The sequence below is a fragment of the Physeter macrocephalus genome, chromosome 14 (assembly GCF_002837175.3).
Source record: "Physeter macrocephalus isolate SW-GA chromosome 14, ASM283717v5, whole genome shotgun sequence".
In the NCBI taxonomy this organism is placed as follows: Eukaryota; Metazoa; Chordata; class Mammalia; order Artiodactyla; family Physeteridae; genus Physeter; species Physeter macrocephalus.
This window is the reverse complement of record NC_041227.1, coordinates 57,867,017-57,892,224: the sequence shown is the minus strand read 5'-3', so window position 1 is coordinate 57,892,224 and position 25,208 is coordinate 57,867,017. Positions and strand designations below refer to the sequence as shown.

The window sequence follows — 25,208 nt, the reverse complement described above, 5'->3', positions numbered from 1 at the left end:
GCTATTACCATTCTCATTTTATTAACGATGTTCTATAATTAAAGAAAATGGTTTTCCAAAGCCACTTTGCCCTTACAGAGATTTGTTCAATCATGTCTAGGGGTTATGTGCCCTTTGGCTTATTTCAACTGTTGGGAAAAACCCTTTGGTTAGTCTCTTCCTTCTAGCCTTCCCTTTCTGTAAAACTAAATTTCAGCCTTCCTTGAAAATGTAGTAGCTCCTGGGAATTCCTGCTTATGTAGGAAATGCTAAAGCATATATCAAACCTATGGTTTTCAGATTTCATATAATTTTCATCTAAAGTTAGCAGTTAGTAATTGAATGTGCATATTACATTAGAAAATAGGGGCGGTGGGGGGAGCCCTTTACAGACAAAGAAGAATTCTGATGAAGCAGACTGTGTTCCGGGACCCACTGCTTTGTCAGACTGCCTACACGTTTATTCATAAATGGGCCTGTGGAGCAAGTGTTTTCTCTCCTCCGACTGAAAAATGCCATAGAGACAACCAAGGCCACAGAATGGAAAGGGAACTGACTTCTAGGCAGCTGGACAAACAAGGGTTCTAGCTTGGGTTCTTTCCCAAGGATACCTTGGGAAAGACCTCATTCACTCCTCCCTTCAGTGACTACTAGCAAGAGCCCAGGATTTGTCTCTGTTTTCTCATCTTAAGTGAGGCATTTTGTCAGAAAGAATGTTAAAGTTCCTTCTAGCTCTTAAATTCCAAGTGTTTTTACACTGTACACAGTGTAGGGCTTGAAGAGGAAACTGGTACAAACTCTTGCGGCCCTTTGAGTTAGATTTTTGAAAATCCCTGTAGCAGGAGAACTTTTGCTTAAGAGGTATATAATAAAAATAAGATTGGGTGAACCTATAAAAGCCCTTTACTACACTGAAATACTAAGGAAAACCCACCAGATAGATAAAAGATCATTGACCCTTTCACTGTGTACTGTCTTTCAAATTCCCATCTACCATCTGTATGCTAGAATTTCTTTGAAGCTCCTTCTCCCCATGATTTCTAGATGGTTAGATACCACTCAGTCTATAGCAGAAGAAACTTGTACTCAGCCCTTTTTGTCCTCTATGTCTTGGTCCTCTGTTTGCACATTCATTGCTTTCGTGCTTCTGTGACTCGGAGTGGTGGCCTCTCACCTTCAGACCCCACCCCTCCCGCCCCACCCCCCATCTCAGAATGTTTCCCTACAGCCTGAGCTCCGCCCCTCTTACCATGGGGGCCCCTCACTCCCTCTTAGTGTTGACCTTCCCTTGTTTCTTTTTTCTTGCCCCTGGTTCTACTGCAAGAATCTCCATTTAGCTTTGACTGCTGCTCTGTTCCTGGTCCTCAGCTGCCTTTTCCTGGGGAAATTTCTTTTTTTTAGTTCTTGCTCTCTTCTTGGTTCTATAGCTTAGGAACCGACTTTACATCTGTGTCTTTATATTAACCAAATGACATCTCCACAATTTGCATATCCCTTAGCTTCTGGAAAGGACTATAAAAATTATCTAGTCTAGCTACCTTAATATCTTTCTTATATTTGGGCAGAGTAAATGTTGGCAGATTCACTGTAGATCTTGTGAGTTACATATATTTTAGCAGAAAAAGTGTTTTCCCGTGACACTTTTTAAACCACTGGAGTGATAAATGCACATAATTTTAAAAAAATTCACATAGTACAGGAGAATATGAAATGAAGGGGAGAAAATCCTGGCTCCACACTCCCAGTTCTTTTTCCTAGTGGCAGCTACTGCATTTTCTTCATTATCTATTATCACTATACTTTTAAATTATACTTCTATTTCTCATCTTCTTTGACTAATATATCTTGTTCACTTCTAAAAAACATTAAAAATTTAACACGTATATATTCTGTCTCTCTCTGTCTCCCTTCTCTCTTTGGTTAGTGCTGTTAATTTATTTATTTTTACTACTTTTTTGTATCTGTACATTTGTGCTTTCTTGAGAACCTGATTCCAAGAGATGGTAACAGGTATACAACATCATCTATAATATGACTGTGTAAATTCATTATTCTGAAGAGAAAAAGTTGCATAATGGGGCCCACAGAGAAGAAAATGTATTCCTATGCCATTAAAGCTTTGCTACCCAAAGGAGAATCTTCCAAATATCCCAGCCTTTTGTGTGTAGATTTTTTTTGAGGGAAGTAATCTTTTCCTTGAGTGATTTTTTTTTTCTTTTTTGCGTATATAGTGTATGATTAATAAATTCTGTAACAGTGTCTCTATTTTACTTTCATAATTGATAATGTTGCTTGAATATAGAATTCTAGATCCAAAATTTTATCCTTTCAGAACTTAAAACATGTTGCTTTCACCACTATAATCATTGATTTACTTTCCTGTTTTCCTTCAAGGCAGGTGCAATGTTTTCTCTGTCTTTATTTCTCTAGCACATAACCTAGAGTCTGACCCAGAGGATGTACTCAGATGTTTGGTGACTAATGAATGAATAAACTCCTGAATGCCCATCTCTGAGCTAGGTCTTTCATGTTTTATCTCATGTGATGCTCATAGCAGCACTGTGAGGGAGGTGAGGTTATCCCCATTTCACAGAGGCTCAGGGAGATTAAACAATTCTCGACAAAGAACTGGGGCTTGAAACCAGGGTATCTGCAGAGCCCCGTTCTTTCCACTATCCATCATGCCCCCTATACGTTTTCCCAGGTCTGGTATACAGCTTTATCCTCAAGGGAAGAAAGTGCTCAAACAGATTGCATCTAGGTACATGCCAAATAGGGGACTATTGTCTTAACTGTAATCACTACACATCTAAGAAAACATCTAAGAGCTTGTGTCTTTTCATTTAAAAGTGATATCCTAGGAAGCAGAAGAGAGGCCCTTTTGAATTTCTGCTTTAAAGAATACCAAAACTTTTCATTACAGAAAAATTTCAAATATAGACAGAAGTAGAGAAAACAACACAACGAAGGCCTATCTAGCTATCACAAAGTGTCAACAGTCAGTGTGTGACCAGTCCTACTTAATCAGTACTCCTTCTCTCCCTCTCCCCTTCAGATAATTTTGAAATAAATCATAGACAGCAAATCATTTGTCATAAGTCTGAAGATCATGATAAAAAAGATAAGCAATCTTTCTTTTTTTTTTTTTTGTGGTACGCGGGCCTCTCGCTGTTGTGGCCTCTCCCGTTGAGGAGCACAGGCTCTGGACGCACAGGCTCAGGGGCCATGGCTCACGGGCCCAGCCGCTCCGCGGCATGTGGGATCCTCCCAGACCGGGGCACGAACCCGTGTCGCCTGCATCGGCAGGCGGACTCCCAACCACTGCGCCACCGAAGAAGCCCAGCAATCATTTTTAAACAAAACTACAGTACTACTACCACATACAAAAATTAATAACAACTCTTTAATATCAGATATCCGGTGTTCAGATTTTCTGTTCACAAACTTTTTTAAATGACCTCTAGTTTCTAAACAAATTCACGTATTACATTTGGTTGATGTGTCTCATTTCTGTCTTAATCGCTGAATTCCTTCTCTCTGTGAATTCTCCCCTACCCCCCACTCCTTTGCAGTAGATTTAAGAAACCAAGTTGTTTGCTCTGTAGAAGTTCCCATATTCTGGAACATTCTTGTAAGGTTGTATACCATGTTACCTTACTACTGTGTAATTAACTGGTAGTTAGATCTCTACACTTGATCAGCTTCAGGGCTGAACTGAATGGCAAAACTATTTCCTAGCTGATGTTGTATATTTCCTGTTGCATCACATTGGGTGAAACAAAAAGTCTTCTTTTCTCTATTTTTGTGATAAGATTGATCAAGTGGGTTCAGATGTTGCTGGCCTGGTTCATCTAATATGAAGTTCCCCTAGCAGTTTTTCACCTGATGGTTTTAGTAGCCATTAATGATCAATGGCTAGATTCATTATTTCATGAAGGGTTGCAGAACGCTAACATTATAGTTTGTTACTTCTTTATTGATTATCCCAGATGCTGTTATTTAAAATAAAACATTTCTTCTCATCATCTATCTGGTTACCTGTAGATATAGTTCATATAGAAAATGCAGAACTAACTCTTTATTCTCACCCCCCAAAACACCTTTTTAAAATCAGCTTTCAGAAAAATTTGCTGGTTTCCTAGCACCTTCCAAAGGTGAGCAATGAGGTTTGTTTTGTTTGTTTGAATCATGGGTTTTTAAAAAATATATATTTTAGTACATTACAGTTGCCATTCTTTTTGATGCTCTAATTATCTTGTTTCTGACTTGTGAGAACCATTTCCAGTTGTCTCTTGAGTCTTCTAATAGCCCAATAGTCTTTAATAGCTTCTTTGATTTCTGATATTCTTTTTTAAAAAATATTTATTTATTTATTTATTTATTTATGGCCGTGTCGGGTCTTCGTTGTGAGGGATTTCATTGCGGCATGTGGGATCTTCATTGCGGCACTTGGGCTTCTCTCTAGTTGTGGTGTGCGGGCTCCAGAGCGTGTGGGCTCTGTAGTTGCGGCACGCAGGCTCTCTAGTTGTGGCTCGCGTGCTCAGTAGTTGCGGCGCGTGAGCCTAATTGCCCCACGGCATGTGGGATCTTAGTTCCCTGACCAGGGATCGAACCCACATCCCCTACGTTGGAAGGCAGATTGTTAACCATTGGACCACCACTGGACCACCATGACTTTTGATATTCTTGAGAAGATATTCCAGGCTCTTTCTGTACATTTCCTACCTTATATTTGGAATCAGCCATTTCTCCAAGGGCCCTGTTCCTTTTGATGGAAAATTGTATTTAGAAACCGTAATCTGGGTTCAAAGGGTGTTTATTGATATTGGATTTGTCATTGTTTACAGCCTTTTTGAATGAAAAGAGCTAGCATGAAAGTCTTCCCTCCATCGCTCCCTTCTTCCCTCCCTTCCTTTTTTGTTTTTCAGGTAAATTTATACTGATATTTCCAATTCCAGTAGACGACAGGACTTACTTAACTTCTTTTAATATTGTTTCTCTTTTTTCTTAGGGTGAAAATTTTGTTTCCTAATGATAGTAAATTAATTATTTATTCGTAACTTTACTACCATTTATAATAGTTTTATCCTACCATATATAATAGTTTCAAAATAACTCTCAGTATTATTACTAATAATATAATTATTGAAAAGAATTTTATTTTTTTGCTGTCATTTTTGTCCTTAGAGGATAGAGATGAACAGTCAAATTACCTTATTTTAAAGTCACTTGAAATAATTCCTTTTTGTGTGGTTAAGCTGCCAACTCAGTAAACACTTAGGTTTGTTTTATTTTTACTTCTAATGATTACCTTTTTAAAAATTTAACTTTGCCTTATAATTATGTAAAACATTTATGTGGTTCCAGAGTCAAATCTACCAAGCCTCCCTCCCTGCCTCCTCCTAACAGCTTGTACCCGCCACCCTTGCCCCAGCCTTGTGGTGACCACTTTTGTTGTCAGTATATCCTTCCATTTTTACAAATATATAAACAACTATGTATCTGTCTGTCTATCTATATGTATATATACCCCCACCTTTTGCTAGATGGTAATGGACCGCACGTACTTTTCCCCACCTTCCTTTTCTCTTTTAGCTGTGTATCTTGGAAGTTACTCTTAGCCTCCTTCTCTTAAAATGTGATTCCTTACACTGCACATGGTTTTACTGTTCTTCAATCTCCTTAATAAAACATACTAACTAGCTAAACCTGGGTGTTTAATCCTAGTTTAAATAACCAACACTGTAGCAAAATTCATGAATGTTGTAGTAAGTTGCTTTGTGAAAAATTAATGCATGACCAGTGCTCTAGTTCGGCTGAATCATTCTTCCTTTAACCTCTCTCATCTTCTTATCTCTTTCTCTGTCTCCATCAGTATAAAGATGTAAAGCTCACCGACGCACAGCTTGCTTTTTGGAATATCTGCAGAACAATGAAAAACAAGAGAGAAAACTCATTTTTGAAGGAGATTCTTCATTCCAGGCACTGTGCTAGAAGCTTTACATCATTTAAAAAAATTCTCTAACAACTCAGTGAAACCCTTGGTTTATTCCTAATTTATCTATGAGAAAGTTGAGTCTCAGAGAAGCTAAACAATTTCGCTGAAGTTACACAGGATTCTAACTTATACGCTTTTTGGATCCATAGCCCAGTGCATTAAGTTGCCTCTTAGAAACGTGGCACATCATCTACACCTAAGAGTGTGCGTGTTTGAAAAAGATGCTGTCTCATTTTAATAAATCAAGTTTTCTTTAAAAAACCAAAACCAAAACCAAAAATATCCTAGGTTGAAGAAGTCCTAAGGTTAAAACATCTGAATTTCAAACTTATATCTTTGGGGAGAGGCTTAGATATCTAGTCCCATAGATCATCAGTGTAAGACTGTTAGATATCTAGTCCCATAGATATCAGTGTAAGACTGTCGGGTTTTTTATTTTTTTTTTAATAATTTTATTTATTTTTGGCTGCGTTGGGTCTTCATTGCTGCGTGCAGGCTTTTTCTAGTTGCGGCGACTTGGGGCTACTCTTTGCTGCGGTGCACGGGCTTCTCATTGCAGTGGCTTATATTGTTGTGGAGCACGGGCTCTAGGTGCACAGGCTTAACTAGTTGCAGCATGCGGGCTTAGTAGTTGCGCCTTGTGGGCTCAGTAGTTTTGGCGTGCGGGCTCAGTAGTTGTGGCGTGTGGGCCCAGTAGTTGTGGTTCGCAGGCTCTAGAGCGCAGGCTCAGTAGTTGTGGCACACGGGCTTAGTTGCTCCTCGGCATGTGGGATCTTCCAGGACCAGGGATTGAACCCATGTCCCCTGCATTGGCAGGAGGATTCTTAACCACTGCACCACCAGGGAAGTTCCTAAATTTTTTTAAAGAAACAGAAGTGACCCTGGGATGTACAAGCCAGTATCAGAAGTACTGAGGTGTCATCCTTCTAGGATGCTCAGCTCTGGTCATCCCCTTAGTAGTGGCCTTTGGTGGATTGTTTGGTGGATTTTAAGTAGAGGGACTGCAGCACATCCAGAGGAAAGTGACTTAGTGATGAAAGGAAGTGGGGGTGTTGAGTCTGCTCAGCCTGGAACAGTAGCTGGAGGGCAAGGGCAGTAGGAACCACCATCAGGATTATGAAATGCCGTAATCAGAAAAGCAGTGGTCCTTTATCCTCGAAGAGGACTGAGGAAGAACCCTAAAGGGGATTAAGTAGCATTATTAGTTAGTCTTGTTTCTCTGATAAGAAAACTCAGAGAGGAGAAGTGTCTTGCTCCAGATCACAGAGCTGGTGGTGTCGTAGATGCTTTCGTGTTTTATAATAGCAGTAATATTTGAAAATTAATGTTTTCTTTCCATAGCTTCATGTTATTTATTTAATTAACCATAATTAAAAGTAATTATCTGTGTTCTAATAATGTGTTATATGTTCTTTCTTCGTATAAGAGTATAATTTTTTTTTAATGATGCTAACAATTGAAATTGCCCTCAACACACTTAGATGATAGGGAAGTGAACTGCTATTTTTCACATGTCTAAATACAAAACAGATTTCCTATTTGAGGTACTCACGTCATGTGCAGTTAGGATTATTCCTATTTGTAGTATAGTTTTAGCTAAAATAAAGTATGAAATATGTAAATCATGTATTTAATTTCCAGGTGTAGAAATCTGGCAGTTCATTTTTCTGGCAGTTCTTTTTTGACACTTTATGCTTTTAAAAAATTCTGCTAGTACACTGTAAGCCAGCAGAAGCCAAAGTGTGCTTGTGTTTTTGGGACTGGTGTGAGGATGCAGAGTGGCTGCTGTGACCCAACACCAAGTTTGTCATTGTACTGATAGGAGTTCCATGTTTAAATACTGTCTACAGGTTTGACATTCATCCTTTTGTCCGTTCAAGGATCACTGAAGAAAAGATTTCATTTCATTCCGCTGCATCACTGGTAGTTCAGAAGTCAGATGCTTGCCAGATAGGAGCCTTCACATCCTGCCTTTTGTGCCCCTTTTTCCCAAATGCAAAGGAACTAAAATCTGCTGTATATTTTTAAATCTCCACTTCCAATGTAGAACTAATTATAGAATGTAAGTAATGGCTAAATGGATGTTTACTATACAATTCTTCAAACTTTTCTGTGTATTTAATGTTTTCCTAATGTTGGGGGAAAATGGAACTGTGCCTTCAAGAAACCTTGTATGTTTCCAACAGAGCAGGGCAGTTTGGGTGGTTCTTGATGATCTGCAGGTTCCAGGCACCTGTGAGCTAACAAATGGATGTCTAGGTGATGGCTTACCGGCCCCCCCTCCCACCCACCGGGGGGCTGCGGGAACGCTCCCCTCTTAACCTTCCAGCCGTCACAGCCATGCTATTCAACCTACTCATGCTGCTCACGCCTTCCTTCTACTCTTCTTTCTCTTCCTCACCTCCTTTCCTGATGCTTTGCAAAGATTGGGACAACTACCTCTGAAGTCTGGGATCAACATCATCTCTAACAACGTGAACCTTTTGCCCACCGCAGGACAGGGAGGGAGCAGAGGAGGCACTGGCATTTAAGTGCCTGCCATGTGCCAGGCACTGTAACATGTGCTATTTTGTTTTGTTTTCTTATTTAATCCTCACAATAACCTATTTTATAATTGAGGAGACTGAGACTCACAGAAGCTAAAGGAACTTGCCCTGAGTCTCAAAACCAGTAAATGACAGAACCCAGATTCAAGCCCTCATCTCTCTTTCATCCCAGATCCCATTCATGCTCTTTCCAGAATGCCTGCTGTCTTCTCACATATCCATTTGTGATCCTTCCCCACCACCAGAAATGCCTTCTGACATGCCTTCCGTGCCAAGTGGAATCCTTGGGATTTCTTTGCCCTGGGGACTCTTATAGGAAGTAAAAAGATAAAGTTGGGAGTTGTTGTTTACTCATATTAACGTTCCAGCACCTAACAAATGATGCCTTATGGTCACTCAGAAAGAGGTTTAAATAAACGAGTGAACAAGAGAACCCATAATACACTAGGAACACGTCTTCCTACCCAGCTTCTGATTGGAGAAGGCCGTGCAGACTGCTTTTTCCCTTTTGAACAATATAAGGCCGTGCTTGGAATACTTTCACGTGCTTTGCTAAAGGTCAGGCAGGATGGAATGACATTCTTTTCATAATCATACCAGCATCCAGCTTATTTTATTGTCTTACCTGCTACTTAGAGTGAAAGAGCCATATGAAGGTGGGAGTAGACTGACTGTGGATGCCTTGGAATATCTCAAGTCAGAAGTCCATTCATGCTTGCCTAATCACATATTTTAAGGGAAAGTAATTTTAAAGGAAGTCAAACTCATGTGATGCTACAGAAATCAGTATTCAGACCACCGTTTTTTGAGTGTTAATCAGTTGTCAAATAGTTGATGTAAAGAATCAGGGAATTCTTGGGAATGACCATGAGGTACATTAGTTCATCATCTGAAATGAATGATTCTAAATTCTTGGAAGGGTTTAGTTTCTAGTTTGCTGTAGTCGCAGATTACCCCCAGAAGAAGGGTCTTCAAAAACCAAACCAGGATGCAAGAAGCATGTGGTTTCTTGGTGTCAGAACATCTGGTAGGTGGTCCTCTGTTCTCAGGGAGCTGAAATGATGTTCTCCATGTCAAGAGCAGCCCATCAGGAAGTAAGTATACCTTGTTCTCTTCTCCTGGTAAAGCCATCCTAGTTGATTCGTCAGATCAAATTGTTAGTGCTAAAGCACTAAATGGAGATGATTTTGAAACTCGTACTCATTTGTATTAAAACAGTAGCCTTCTGTGTCTTTAAAAAACTGTTGCTAATGAATATTATAAAACTGTCCACAGGTTCCAATTAACCATAAATTTAAATTTGAATAACCATTAACAATATTTGAGTCTGCAACCCTCATAGTAGCATCTTTCAGGATAAACATCTGTAACTGATTTCAGTGGCAATACTTCACCAAGTAATAAGAGCACTATATTTTACCTTGTTTCAGTATAGTCCATTAATACTCATAAGAATAATATTTACTTTATTGATGCTACTTTAGAATCATAGCTATATTCTTTGATTCTTTCCAGTTGAAAAGCATAAATTCAGAGGTTTTGATTTGGGTCTTGTCTTTAATTTGTCATCTCATCATTAATTTGACTAAATATGTAATGTGAATGTCCATTTAGGATAGCTAAATTAGTGAATATAGTGATGCTATTAGAATATAGAGTAGCATTGTCCACATGGTCACTAGGTTTCTTTCTGTTCTCTTCTTTCATCCCTAGTGTCTCTCTCTCCGTTAGCGCAGATCATTTGGCTACAATGGGCATCAGATAAAGTTTGGGTGCCCAAGCAGAGAGGGAGAGTTGGATCCTTTCATGAGTAAGAAAACCCCACCTACCCCTTTCCTCTGTCATCATTTGTGAAACAGTAGTTTACTTTGAAATTTGAGCCTGTTGAGTTGACATTATGGGGTTTATTCCTTCTCAGGTTGGGTTTACTGGGTTTATGAGAAAACTAGAAACAACCAAGGATGACAATTTCCAAAGAGATGAAATGTCTTCCAAACATGTAGGATTAAGATACTCATGCTATCATGCTATAAATTTTGTTGTTCTTTAGGTAATTGTCTTTGAATTTTTTTCTTATGTGTCATTTCTACTTACAAATGCTAGTATCTATGGAATACAGTAATACTGCACTAATTCATGTGAATGGAAGCAGGGGCTGAAGATTAGTCTAGATTGTAGGACATTCTTTTTTTTTTAATTGAGATATAGTTGATGTACAATAGCAGATACATTCTTTTAAAGAATGAGCGGCACCTATAACTGTGTGAACAACAGTGTTACTTGATAAAGCCACATACTTGTGGAGCTGGAAGGGACCTGGAGGTGATCTAGTCCACCCTCCACGATGTTACAAAGGAGAACTGGGGAGGGGGTGGTCAGAGAAGCTGTGTCTTACTCAAGGTCACAAAGCCAATTAAGTAACAGAGCTGTGTATACCCATTTAACATAACCAGACAAGTAGTGATTTACTGTTGGCATAGTGGTTTGTCACACGTTAAGTGGATCTTTGTGAAGTCCTTGGCATTTTTTTTTCTTTTAAAATATTTTCAATGAAATACTTGAGCATTGTTTTTGTTTGTTTGTTTTTGTTTTTTTGTGGTACGCGGGCCTCTCACTGTTGTGGCCTCTCCCGTTGCGGAGCACAGGCTCCGGACGTGCAGGATCAGCGGCCACGGCTCACGGGCCCAGCCGCTCCACGGCATGTGGGATCTTCCCGGACCGGGGCACAAACCCGTGTCCCCTGCATTGGCAGGCAGACTCTCAACAACTGCACCACCAGGGAAGCCCGAGCATTGTTTTTTAAAGCCAAATAATATTTTTAAAAATTATAATAAAAAGCAGCAGTCCCCTGCCACCCACATTCTGTCCGTCAGAGGCAACCACTTTCAACTCTTTCTTTTGATAATTTACCTTGTTTCCAAGTAATGTACTTATTGCCACTTCTTCATTTTTCTGTTTATCCATTGGCTTGCAAATACGGTAGTCTAGTCCATTTTTATGGTCCTGTACTCTGTGCAAAGCAAGAACTGCCTGTTGTTTTTAAAGTTTTCCTCGGCTCTCTATGTTGTCTCTGTTTCCTCAGTTTTTCCTCTCTGAATATTGGTCTGTTTTGGTTTTTGTCTCTCGAAGCCTTTCTTCAAAAATGTGACTATTTGGGGGCATCCACTATTGTTTAAGAAAGAACTAAAAAGGGATGAGAAGTTCTTGGAGGCAGAACTTACTGATGGTTTTGCTCTGTAGAGTGATGAGGTGAGAAGCTGGCTTTGTAATTATGTATCTTTTCTCTGAGGCTTATGCTTTTCTTTAGGGCTTGTGCTTTTTGCGATCTACTTAAGAAATCTTTGCCTAAACTAGGGTCATAAAGATTTTCTTTTTTTTCTATAAGTTTTATAGTGTTTTTTGGTTTTATGTTTAGGTATACGATCTATTTCGAGTTAATTTTTATGTACAGTGTGAGGCATTGAGTACAAGTTCATTTTTTGCATATAGATGTCCATTTGTTCTGGCACCATTTTTTGAGAATACTGTCCTTTCCCTATTCAATTACTGTACCTTGACTCCTTTGTCAGAAACTAGTTGGCCATATTTGTATGTGGTCTATTTCTAGATTCTGTTGTATTCCATTGATCTATATGTCTTTCCTTAGACCAGTTCCACATTGTCTTGATTTATACTAAAGCTTTATAGTGAGTCTTGAAATCATATAGTAGATCCTTCAACCATTTTCTTCTTTTTAAAAAATGCTTATTCTTTTTTTAAAAATTTATTTTTGGCTGCGTTGGGTCTTTGTTGCTGCGCACGGGCTTTCTCTAGTTGTGACGAGCGGGGGCTACTCTTTGTTGCGGTGCACAGTCTTCTCATTGCAGTGGCTTCTCTTGTTGCAAAGCACAGGCTCTAGGTGCGTGGGCTTCAGTAGTTGTGGCACATGGGCTAAGTAGTTGTGGCTCGTGGGCTCAGTAGTTTTGGTACATGGGCTTAGTTGCTCCACGGCATGTGGGATCTTCCCGGACCAGGGCTCGAACCCATGTCCCCTGCATTGGCAGGTGGATTCTTAACCACTGCGCCACCAGGGAAGGCAAAACAATGCATATTCTAAGTACTTCACTTTTCCACAAAAAGTTTAGAGTCAGTTTGTTGATTTGTACAAAAAGTTTGCTGGGACTTTGATGGAGATTGTGTTGAATCTATAATATCATTTTGGGGAGAATTAACTCTGTTGAGTCTTCCCACCCATGATCATGGTGTATCTTTTCATTTATTTAGGTTTTCTTTGATTTCTCATATCGGAGTATTGTATTTTCCATTATGCAAATTTTACATATGCTTTATTGAAGTTGCCCCTAAATATTTTACTTTTTGATGCTATTGTAAGTCATATATTTTAATAGTTCAATTTCCATTCGTTCATTGCTAATAGAAAGAAATACAGTTGATTTATCTATTTTGACCTTGTATCCTTGGATCTTACTAAATTCACTTATTAGGTCTAATAACTTTTTGTAGACTGTTTGGTATTTTCTGTTTAGACAATCATATCTGTTAAAAAAGGCAATCGTATTTATCTCTGTCCAGTGGACCTTATGAATTGCATTTCTTTCTCTTGCCTTATTGCACTGGCAAGGGCCTCTAGTACAGTGTTGAATAAAAGTGGCAAGAGCCAACATCTGTGTCTTGTTCCTGATCTTAGGGCAAAAGCATTCAGCATTAAGTATGATACTAGCTGTAACGACTCAGTTCTTTTAGAAATTGATTTTCTGATTTGCAGCTTGGGGGATATAAGCCTGACTGCTGGTGCTCTGGGTACTGATTGGTGCAAGGAAGCTGGAGACCTCACTTCTCAGTATGCGGAGGATGCTACTTCCCCAGTTAGAAAGTTCTTATTGCCCTGCTTGATCCCACTCTCCACTGCTGGACTTGGTGCCTCTCTGAGGGGATCAGTTTCTCCAGAGATTAAACCTCCTGTCCAGCTCCTATTGGCCTCGGGGGAATGCTGGTCCCCTGGCTTCACAGGGATGGGGGTGAGGATCCTAGGACAGCCTTTCCCCCTGTTGGCGTAGCACAGTCCTTATCATCTGCTTCCAGGGGTCTGGTGCCTGTTATTTGCTGAGACTTTGCAGGGCTCTATCGGGTGCACCAGCTTTTTATACAGCACTTAGATTTCTGTTCCCCCTGTATGCAACACTCTTTGGCACTCTTCTCCTTACTTGTCCTCTCCAGAGAGAGTGTCTCCAAGGTGAGCTGACATCCCATCCTCTCCTGCTGCCTCTCCTGTTCTCTGTGCCTTTGTAAGGATATTTCTGTCTCTCTACAGATAAATACCTGCGTTCAATTGGTCGTGTTTAACTTCCTGGAAATTTTTTTAAAGCAGTTTATTTTCTAAAGTAGTTGGGCTTTTGGTATGGGGAGGAGTCGTTTTGGTTTGATATATTACTGGCATGATTAGTAAATCCTTTCATCGGAGCCAAAAGTAAATTTTATTTGCAAAATTAAATTTCATCCTAGCCTCTGAAAATTTCAGATGTTCTGAATTCAGCTTCAATTAGTTGTATGTTCAGTATAGGTTCGTAAATTTAGGAATTTGTATTAATGTCTTTCATGTTTGTTATTGATTAGTCTTTTCTATGTTGAATTAAAGTGAGTTAGCAATAAGGGATTGTTTAACCAGGTTCAAACCACATTCTTGTAAAAAGTTTTTCTAATTGAATGCCATGGTTTCTTTGTAACCCAGAACCAAGTTTTCTCTCCTTTAGGCTAATTTATAAATAAACTGAGTAGTCACATATGCAACACATTTGTATATTCTCTCCACCCCCCACCATTCATTCCACAGGAGATGTCCTTTATTCCTGGGTACTGTCATACAGACATGCCGTACTTAATGTTGATTTTGCTTTTCAAACTCAACTTCTTTATTAGAAATAAGAATCACAGTTGATCAGAGATCTCTGAGGAATTGCCTTCTGAATTGGGCCTAGGCTATCTGACATCCTCCCCTCATCCATCCAGACCGTGCCCAAAAACACAGGAACAGTCATGCTCGTGGAATTTGAATTCAGCATGAGAGTTTGTGAAAACAATACAAATGCATTTTCTAGCTCCCACTTCCCCAGATTTTTCCAGTTCATTTTGCCCTGGGAAGATGGGGTGGGGAGCAAGGCTGTGAAGCGTTTCAAAGAGTATTCGGCTTGGAAGACACCCTCAGAAGTACCAGACCAGCCACACAACCTGGGGGAAGTCACTCATTCTGAGGATGAGGTTTCTTGCCTATAAAATGGAAGTGAAAACACATGTTCAGCTTCAAATGATTATAGACAAGTATTAAATGAGAGAATTTTGTAAACTGGGCAGCCCTTTAAAATGAAAGGTGGTTATTATTTTATCCAGCAGCATGAACTTCCCAGCCAACTAAAGGACTTATTCTGTCTTTAAGACTTACTTTAAAGCTACGGGACTAAAAACCGTGTGGTGCTGGCGTAAGGGAAGACAGATAGATGATGACACAGAATAGAGAGTCCAGTTTGTGGTCAGCTGATTTCCAATAGGGTTGCCATTCACCAGTTCCTCCCTGGCATCTCTGGGGACATTTATGTGTTATTCCAAATCATGAGAAATATCAGTTGAGAAATTAAGATAAAGGGGCAAAATCTGTGGGAATTAAACTTTAACCATCAGCATAGGCATTACTAGTTCAAAGGAATTCTCTGCCATAAAGTTGAAAGCAAGCATGGAATCAGTGTCAAAGGTTACAGTCAACATTTCTGAAATGAGGACAGGAGCAGGTAGGAGAGAAAGGGCCACAATCAGATCAGTCATTCTTGCTTGTCACTGTCGCCATGTTGTTAAGTGTGTGTTCGTGGCCTTGTCTGCTACTAACAGTGAATCATTCTTGTAAATAAGAATATATTAACGAGATTACATACAGCAGTACACTTTATAAAAAATCCTGCGAATCTTTTTCCAAGAAATAAGATTTGGAAGCAGTCCTTAAATTGGCAGTTTTGAAACATGTACTGTTAACCTTGCTAGGATATCCGAATGTTACGTTGTCTTAATAGAATCCAGTAGTGTTTCAGTGTTTGAATATTTGCTGTAGGCTACAGTTCTTGGTAAATACTTTTACAGACGAAATTCAGAGACAAAATGTAAATGTCATTGTGGAATACTCCAGTGTTAAAATCATTCAATCTAAAATCTGAATTAGGACAAGCAGTATAAATTTTAACAGCAAAATGAAAATCAAGGCAAGCAGACAAAATATTTTCATCTCTAAAAAAGGAAATGAGGGACTTCCTTGGTGGTCCAGTGGCTGGGGCTCCGCACTCCCAATGCAGGGGGCCTGGGTTCGATCCCTGGTCGGGGAGGTGGATCCCACATGCTGCAACTAAGGATCCCGCATGCAGCAACTGAAGATCCCACATGCCACAACTAGAAAAATTTTTTAATAAAAAAGGAAATGAAAAAAGAAAAGGAAATGAGCTAATATAAAGCAATATGTAGTTTAACAGCCAACTTGTATTTGCTTTGGAAACACTCGGAACAGTTTGATCAACATCAGCATAACATAAGAGAATCTTTTCTCCATCTGGAATATTGTCTTGTGACAAATATTAATGCTTGTGTGTTTTAAAATCTCATTTAAGAATAACTTTTAAATAATAAATATCTGTGACATCTTTCAATTTTTAACTGATATTTATTGGCCATCCATTTAGTGTTAATGTTTTATTCTTTTAATGTTTTCTGTTATCAAATGTCTGTATCAGGTAGAGATTATTTTTACATGTTTTTGAAATATATAATTTTGTCATAGTATATTGGTTCATAATAATAGTAACCCAGGGACTTCTCTGGTGGCGCAGTGGTTAAGAATCCGCCTGCCAATACAGGGGACAGGGGTTTGAGCCCTGGTCCGAGAAGATCCCACATGCCACGTAGCAACTAAGCCCTTGTGCCACAACTACTGAGGCTGCGCTCTAGAGCCCGCAAGCCACAACTGCTGAAGCCCGCATGCCTAGAGCCTGTGCTCCGCAACAGGAGAAGACACCTTAATGAGAAGCCTGCACACTGCAATGAAGAGTAGCCCCCACTCGCCACAACTAGATAAAGCCCACGCCCAGAAAAAAAAAAAAAGTAACCCATACATTTATTATTATATCTTACTTTACCAAGCTAACCCCTAAAATTTTTAAAATTTATTTATTTATTTATTTTTGGCTGCGTTGAGTCTTCGTTGCTGCGCGCGGGCTTTCTCTAGTTGCGGCGAGCGGGGGCTACTTTTCAGCGCGGTGCACGGGTTTCTCACTGCGGTGGCTTCTCTTGTTGCGGAGCACGGGCAGCAACATCCGATGGGAAATATAGGGTGTATGGGGGCTGATAAGCCCACCGCTGGGACAGTGGACCAGGTGGACTAGTGCATGTCATGGAATTCATTAAGGTGAGCAGATACTGTCTTTGCAACTCGACTGCCTTGTGGAAGATAAGGCTAGGAAAGCCGACAGGGACCCAGATGGCAGAGGGTCCTGGTTGCTGTGCCAAGCAGTTAAAATTCAGGTTGGTGGTAGAGAGCCGTGGAAGTCTTGCAGCTGGGAGTATCTGATCAAATCTCTGCTTTGGAAGAAGTTTGCTAACACTAGGAGGAATGGGTTTGAAGGGCAAGGGAGGCTGGGAAGAGTAGGACAGGGGGGACTAGCCAATTAGGATCCTGTTTTAAGAGTCAAGGGGCAAGATAGGAAGAGTGCCCGGCAGCAGCGTGAGCAAAGAGCTGGAATGGTGGCTGAGAGTAAAATGAGCAGGACTGGAGGGCGTTCGGAGGTGTGGCCCATGGGAGGTGCTCATCATGTTGGTAGAATACTGGTTAAATGAGGGAATGAGCTGACGGGCTCAGACACTGAAGAATGAAGAGGCACAGATGCCAACTCTGAGGGATCCTTTCCAGCCTGGCTGGCTGGAAAGGGACTCTGTTGTATCAGATGAGACATTCTGTTAATGGGTCAAGGCAGCCTCTTCCACGTATCACTAGGCTGGCGATATACTTATTAGTCATGTGTAAGCACACACAGACTTCAGTCCTAGATTGTGCCACAGCCAGCAGGCATCAGAAGATATTCCTTGAGGGAATTCCCTGGCTGCCCAGTGGTTAGCACTCTGCGCTTCCACTGCAGGGAGCATGGGTTCAATCCCTGGTCGGGGAACTAAGATCCCACGTGCCACGCAGTATGGCCAAAAACATTAAATTAGAAAAAAAAGAAGATAATCCTCAATGAAATTTACTTTTCCTTATTTGTTTAAGCATCATGCTTCCTCCAGTTTGTTTTGTTTTGTTTTGCTTTTAACTTGGAAATAATTTCAAACTCTATAAAAGTCACAAATATTACAAAGAACACCCATATATTCTTTATCCAGCAACCTTGATTGTTAACATTTTGCTGTTTTTTGCTTTGTGTGCACACGCTCTCTCTTCCACCCTTCCCCTTCCTCTCTCTGTATATACACACTCTGTGTTGCCTTCTCTCCCTTTTTCTCTCCGTACCGCAACCCCCAACACACTTGTTTTTTTCTGAACCACCTGAGAGGAAGTTAGATACATCATGGTCCTTAATAGTTTCTTGTATAACTGTAGTATAGTTATCAACCTCGGTAATTTAACATTGATATAATACTGTAATCTACTGTTTATATCCCAGTTTTATTATTTGATCCAATATTATCTTTATGGCTTTTCCCTCTAGTATAAGATCCAGTCTGTCATAATGTGTTGCAGCTAGTTTTCAATGTCTCTTTGGTCTTTTTTTTTTTTTTTTTTTTTGCGGTATGCGGGCCACTATTGTGGCCTCTCCCGTTGCGGAGCACAGGACGCACAGGCTCAGCGGCCGTGGCTCACAGGCCTAGCCGCTCCGCGGCACGTGGGATCTTCCCAGACCGGGACACGAACCCGTGTCCCCTGCATTGGCAGGAGGACTCTCAACCACTGCGCCACCAGGGAAGCCCTCTTTGGTCTTTTTTATGACAACAACATTTTTGAAGGACACCAGCCCCTCACCCCACTTTTTTTCAGTAAGGTGTTTTTCCTTTGGGTTTGTCTGATGTTTCTTCATGATTATGTTCAGGTTATACAATCCTGACTAGAATGTGCAAAAGTGATGCTATGTCCTTCTCAGGATATCAGTCTCAGGAGAGACACTTTAAGACCATGCAAATAGCCTACTCTTCATTAAAATATCTCCCCTGATTTAGCACCTCTTGATGATTTTTGCGTCAGTCATTCTTCACGTGATGGTTGCCAAAGGATGATTGCCAACTTCATCTCTCTCTCCACCTTTACCATTGCCTAGTCAGCATTCATCCAGAACTAAGAGCTCTCCCTCCTCTCTCTGTCTCTCTGTATTATGTATCGGTATAGATCCGTGGATTCCTGTTTTTTTATTAATGGTTTAGAATTTATTATTGCCCCTTAATTATTTTGGTGCTCAAATATTTAGCCAGTGGGAGCTCTTTCCACCTGGTTCCTACATCCCTGTGACATGTCCCATCATTTCTTGAGCAGTTCCTACTTTCTGGTATTGCAAGATATTCCGGGCTCATTTTGTGCCTCTTTTACCCCAGCCGAGCTCATTTTGTGCAACTTTTACCCCAGCCCTGGAATCAAGCACTTCTTCGAGGAGCCCTGTGTTTTTTCAGTGGGGTATGGTTTAGACATTAAAATCTGGACACTAGATGTGCTTATGGCCATTGGGTTTTTTGTTTTTTGTTTTTGTTTTTTAGGTCCTTTCAGTGGGCAGAGCTGGGAAATAGGGGCATGGATATACATAGATACTTCCCTACATATATGCGTACACATAAACGTGCACACATACACACATACTTATTTTAGAAATCCCAAGCCCGGACCTGTATCTCCAGTTCCATTACATCCCCATAGCGTTCTCCCTTGTCTTCCCCCATATCTGTCTTCCAACTACATGAATACATTTACTAATTTGCTGAGCATTATCATGTATCCAAATATTTTCAGAATTGCTTCACTCGTTCAACTACAGAAGCAAACCTACTAAATAGTTCAGGAATTTTTTTTTGGTATTCCCCCCGACATTTCACCCAAGACTGGAATAAATTGCTCTTTTGCACTTTGCTTTTTTCACTGGAAATAATTTCATATCTGTTCTTTGAGATCTTCATTCTTTCTTGTAACTGCTTAGTTACATTGACTGTACATAGCATAGTTTATTCAACCAATTTCCTCTGCTTAGACATTTAGGAACTTGGCAATAATATATCATAACAACAAATAAAGCTGCAATGAGTAATCTGGTACATAAGTATTTTTGCATTGTTGGAGGTGCATCTTCTGAATTCCTAGAAGTGGGATTGCTGGCTCAAAGAGTAAATGGATATAAAGTTTTGTTAAATAGTGCCCCATTCCCTTCTGTAAGAGTGAGTTGTACCATTTTTCATTGTCACCAGCAATGTATGAGTGCCTATTTCCCCACTCTCAACAATAGAATATTTCATCAATCTTTTGGATATTTTTGCCAATCTAGTGGGTGAGAAATGATATTTCAGTGTCATTTTATTTTGCATCATGAATGGAGTTGAACATCTTTTCATGTGTTTAAGGTGTGTGTGTGTGTGTGTGTGTGTGTGTGTGTGTGTGTGTGTGTGTGTGTGTGGTGAGCTATTTATTCATAGCTTTGCCCATTTTCCTGTAGGATTTTGGGGGTTTTTTCTTCAGTTTTGAGTGTTACTTGTGTATTAGGGACATTAGCCCTTTATCTGTGATATATGTTACAAATATTTTCTCCTGGTTTGTCATTTGTCTTTTGACTTTGCTCATGTTATTGATAGCCATGCAATGGATTTTTATGTGATCAAATTTATAAATTTTCTTATAAATTTGGATTGTGAGTTATAGTAAAGCCTTTTTCGACACCCAGGTTTTAGAGGAATTCATCCATGTTTTCTTTCAGTATTTGTATAGTTTCATTTTTCACATTTAGATATCCAATCCATTTTGGTGTTTTTTTCTTTTTTACGGGTGAAGAATGGGCCTAACTTATCTTTTTCCTGTTGTCCCACCACCATTTTTTTGGAAGTTCATCTCTGCCCCGGTAATTTGAGATACCACCTTTATCATCCGCTAGATTCCTATGTGCAGTTGGGGCTATTTCAGGACTTTGTATTTCTTGAAGTTCTTTGAATGCTGATGGTTCCAGCTGAGTTTTCATTAAACATTTACATCTCAGAGGCTGCTAGGTTCCAGGGTTTACAGCACAGAGGAATATTTAGGCCTCTTACCCTTTCACAGTGGAAAGGTGTGTCCTTACTACTTTCTTACTTAATACTTTCTGAATTTTCCAAATTTTCTGAAACCAGCCGAAAATTGTTTTAGTCTTTAAGAAAATTTTAAAGGTATTATCAGTTTTTAAACAGTAAACTTTAGCATGAATTTCTAATAACTCTCCCCCCAAAATACTACCTTTGGTATTCTCCTTTTCTTCATATCCCCTCAATAAAAGATGTTTCCAAAAGCTGCATATAACACAGGTGAAGAGATGACAGAGGGAGGCTGGCCAGCCAGGCTTAACAGGCCATCTGCTCTGAGCTCTCTCTGTTCTGCTTCCTATGGCTTCTGAGCACCACCACCTTCTTCACATGAGTGAGGAAGTGTAAGGAACAGGGAAGATGTAAGAACAGGGAAGAGTAACATTGCAGAACTTGAATCATCGGGTAGCCCGAGTTTTTTGTTTTTGTTCTTGTTTTTTAATTTGGCTGTGCCGGGTCTTAGTTGCGGCAGGCAGGCTCCTTAGCTGTGGCATGCGAACCCTTAGTTGCGGCATGCGTGTGGGATCTAGTTCCCTGACCAGGGATCGAACCCGGCCACCAGCATTGGGAGCGCAGAGTCTTAACTACTGGACCACCAGGGAAGTCCCCCAAGTTTTTGATATGTAACATTTTAAAGCGTTCACTTCGGGACTTCGCTGGTGGCACAGTGGTTAAGAATCCGCCTGCCAATGCAGGGGACACGTGTTTGAGCCCTGGTCCAGGAAGATCCCACATGCCATGGAGCAACTAAGCCCGTGCACCACAGCTACTGAGCCTGCACTCTAGGGCCCGCAATCCACAACTACTGAGCCCACGTACCACACCTACTGAAGCCCGCATGCCTAGAGCCCGTGCTCCACAAGAGAAGCCACCGCAATGAGAAGCCTGCGCACCGCAGCGAAGAGTAGCCCCCACTCGCCACAACTAGAGAAAAGCCCACTCACAGCAACCGAGACCCAACGCAGCCAAAAATAAAGTAAATAAATAAATATATTTAAAAATAAAGCGTTCACTTCCTAGGGAAGGCTGACACAGGGGCTTGCTCATGTTCTCTCTCTCCCTCTCTGCACCCCGCTCTGTGCCTGAATGGCCTCCCTTAGGGGGAATGACTAGATTCTTTATGCTTTTCATAACGTGGGGGCTATAAAAAAATCAACCTGTTTGTAAGACTCATTTAGAGGAGACAGGACTCACACTGGCCCTGTGGTTTCTGTTATTATCAAGTTCTGATTCAGGGAACATATTTTCTTAAGGAAAATCAGGACATGTAATCTGATCTAATTCAACATGTCAAATCCTATAAAGCTTTTAAAATGAAGCCAGGTTTAATTATAATCTTGACAAGTCACGTTTTTGGAATGGAAGAGAATTATATGAAGGTGGGGTATACCTTTTAAGTGTATTCAAATGCACGAGCGGTGTGACAGCCGTGACAGCCGGCAGACTCGAGAATTCTCCTGCTCTACTGTGTATCCATCAGGCAGCATTCAAGTAACAATGCTATCTTGTCATTTAATGTAATCCAGACTGTTATTTTGTTATGGTCGCTCTACTCTTCTACTCTTCTGTTAGGGTAACTCTATCAAAATAAAGACCAGGAATTTTCTTTAAATTTTTTTTCTTTTAAACACTATGAACAGCTTAGATTTGTGTATATCCGTGCACAAGTCTGGTGTAGAAGTTTCTTCTGAATAAGCTTGTTGTGGGTAAACTTTTAGACTTCAGTTCACAGTAAGGTCTTTAACTTGCACCTCCAGGCAGCAGCTACCCATGTTGTTTGATTGCTAGTTAAGTGTTAATAGAATTAAGAGTGTTAAAATATTTTTATAGGTTTAGTCTTCCAGTTACTCTCAACACCTTTCATGTTGTTCCACTTGTATTTCAGTCTCACAGCCACCAGCACAGTAGGAAAGAGAAATCTGAGTCCCAGTCAAGCAGAAGGTGGCCTGGAGGCCAGAGTATCGGGGGAGATTTCTGACACTGAGCTTGAGCAGACAGATCCCTGTGCAGAATCCCTCTCAGAGGGAAGGAAAAAGGCCAAGAAATTAAAAAGGATGAAGAAGGACCTTTCTCCGACAGGTGTGTATTGAATCTCACTAAGGTTCTAGAGCTGTGTCTTCTTTAATGCTCTAGAAACTCTTATTTTGGGGGAGAGATTCTAGCAGGGCTTCAGTTGATAACAAAGCCCATGTAGGCTAAAACGGGACCAGATGTTTTTCAGATCATTTTAATTTAATTTGAGGAATCTCCGAAAAGCCCTGGCACTTGATAGAGTGAGGCTTGGTGGGGGCCTCCTTGTTAAAGATGGTTAGTCTGTTTTGGTAACCTTCTCTCTGTCCTCCATGGTTTAGAGGTTTTGCTGATGTATGTAAAGTCACCTCAGTATTTTAAATGTATATGTGAATTTACACAGAGGCCTACTCCTACATGTGTTATTTTCAGTAGCAGTTTTCACTGTTCCCAGCAAAACCCCAGGCCGCCTGAATTTCTCTCATAAGCAGAATTATGTAAGGAGTAAAAGAAACAGGAAATGAACACATGTTGTATGCCTACTGTGTGCTAGACACTGGAGCCTTCTCTTTCCTGATTGAATTTCATTCTCACAACAGCCCTGACATAGGGACTCATCCTTGTTTTAGTGATGCAGAAGTCTGGACTCAGAGAGGCAAAGAAACATGCAGGTCCAGGTAGCTAGTAAGAGCAGAATGAGAAGGTGTGCCAAGTCCCGTATCCCCTCTGTCCCCCAGACATGCTGTGGAGGCCCCATGAGCTAACCCAGCCCTTGGTGCACAGACCCTCTGCAGGACCCGAGTGCCAGGCAAGGAAGGGGCTTGCTGGGAAGCCAGCATCTGTGAAAGGCCCTGCTCAGGAGATCGGGCCAGAACCTGGTCAGCTAGCAGTCATGGTGACAGAAATTACAGCCACTGCTGACCAAGTGCTTGCTGATGACCCTGAACTGCACTTCATGCTTTTATTTTTTTTATCTTTTGGGTTTTTTTAAAATGAATTTATTTATTTATTATACAGCAGATTCTTATTAGTTATCTATTTTATATATATTAGTGTATATATTTCAATCCCAATCTCCCAATTCATCACACCACCACCACCACCACCCCACCACGCCACCCTGCTTTCCCCCCTTGGTGTCCATACATTTGTTCTCTACATCTGTGTCTCTATTTATGCCTTGCAAACCAGTTCGTCTGTACCATTTTTCTAGATTCCACAAATGTGCGTTAATATACGATATTTGTTTTTCTCTTTCTGACTTAACTTCACTCTGTATGACAGTCTCTAGGCCCATCCATGTCTCTACAAATGACCCAGTTTTGTTCCTTTTTATGGCTGAATAATATTCCATTATGTATATGTACCACATCTTTTTTATCCATTCATCTGTCAATGGGCATTTAGGTTGCTTCCATGACTTGGCTACCGTACATAGTGCTGCAGTAAAAACTGGGGCACATGTGTCTTTTTGAATTATGGTTTTCTCAGGGTATATGTCCGGTAGTGGGATTGCTGTGTCATATGGTAATTCTACTTTTAGTTTTTTAAGGAACCTCCGTACTGTTCTCCTTAGTGGCTGTATCTATTTACATTCCCACCAACAGTGCAAGAGGGTTCCCTTTTCTCCACACCCTCTCCAGCTTTTGTTGTTTGTAGATTTTCTGATGATGCCCATTCTAACCGGCATGAGGTGATACCTCATTGTAGTTTTGATTTGCATTTCTCTAATAATTAGTGATTTTGAGCAGATTTTCATGTGCCTCTTGGCCATCTGTATATCTTTTTTAGAGAAATGTCTATTTAGGTCTTCTGCCCACTTTTTGATTGGGCTGTTTGTTTTTTTAATATTGAGCTCCATGAGCTGTTTATATATTTTGGAGACTAATCCTTTGTCCATTGATTCGTTTGCAAATATTTTCTCCCATTCTGAGGGTTGTCTTTTCATCTTGTTTGTAGTTTCCTTTGCCGTGCAAAAGCTTTTAAGTTCCATTAGGACCCATTTGTTTATTTTTGTTTATTTCCATTATTCTAGGAGGTAGGTCAAAAAAGATCTTGCTGTGATTTATGTCAAAGTATGTTCTTCCCATGTTTTCCTCTAAGAGTTTTATATTGTCCAGTCTTACATTTAGGTTTTTAATCCATTTTGAGTTTATTTTTGTGTATGGTGTTAGGGAGTGTTCTAATTTCATTCTTTTACATGTCGTTGTCCAGTTTTCCCAGCACCACTTATTGAAGAGACTGTCTTTTCTCCATTGTATATCCTTGCCTCCTTTGTCATAGATTAGTTGACCATAGGTGCATGGGTTTATCTCAGGGCTTTCTATCTTGTTCCATTGATCTATATTTCTGTTTTT

The 25,208-nt window shown here is 40.3% G+C and overlaps 1 protein-coding gene across 3 annotated transcripts in view; it reads left to right on the top strand.

Annotated features, from left to right (window-relative positions):
- The window catches only part of PARN (poly(A)-specific ribonuclease), a 159,233-nt gene that overhangs the window by 121,520 nt on the left and 12,505 nt on the right, over positions 1 to 25,208 (top strand). For 2 of the 3 annotated variants that reach the window (XM_007106145.3, XM_028499783.1), the window contains exon 23: positions 22,727 to 22,920. The exons of the other annotated variant lie outside the window; for it this stretch is intronic. In XM_007106145.3, the coding sequence (XP_007106207.1) occupies positions 22,727 to 22,920 (194 nt within the window). The remainder of the gene's footprint in view (positions 1 to 22,726; positions 22,921 to 25,208) is intronic. 3 annotated transcript variants of the gene reach the window in all.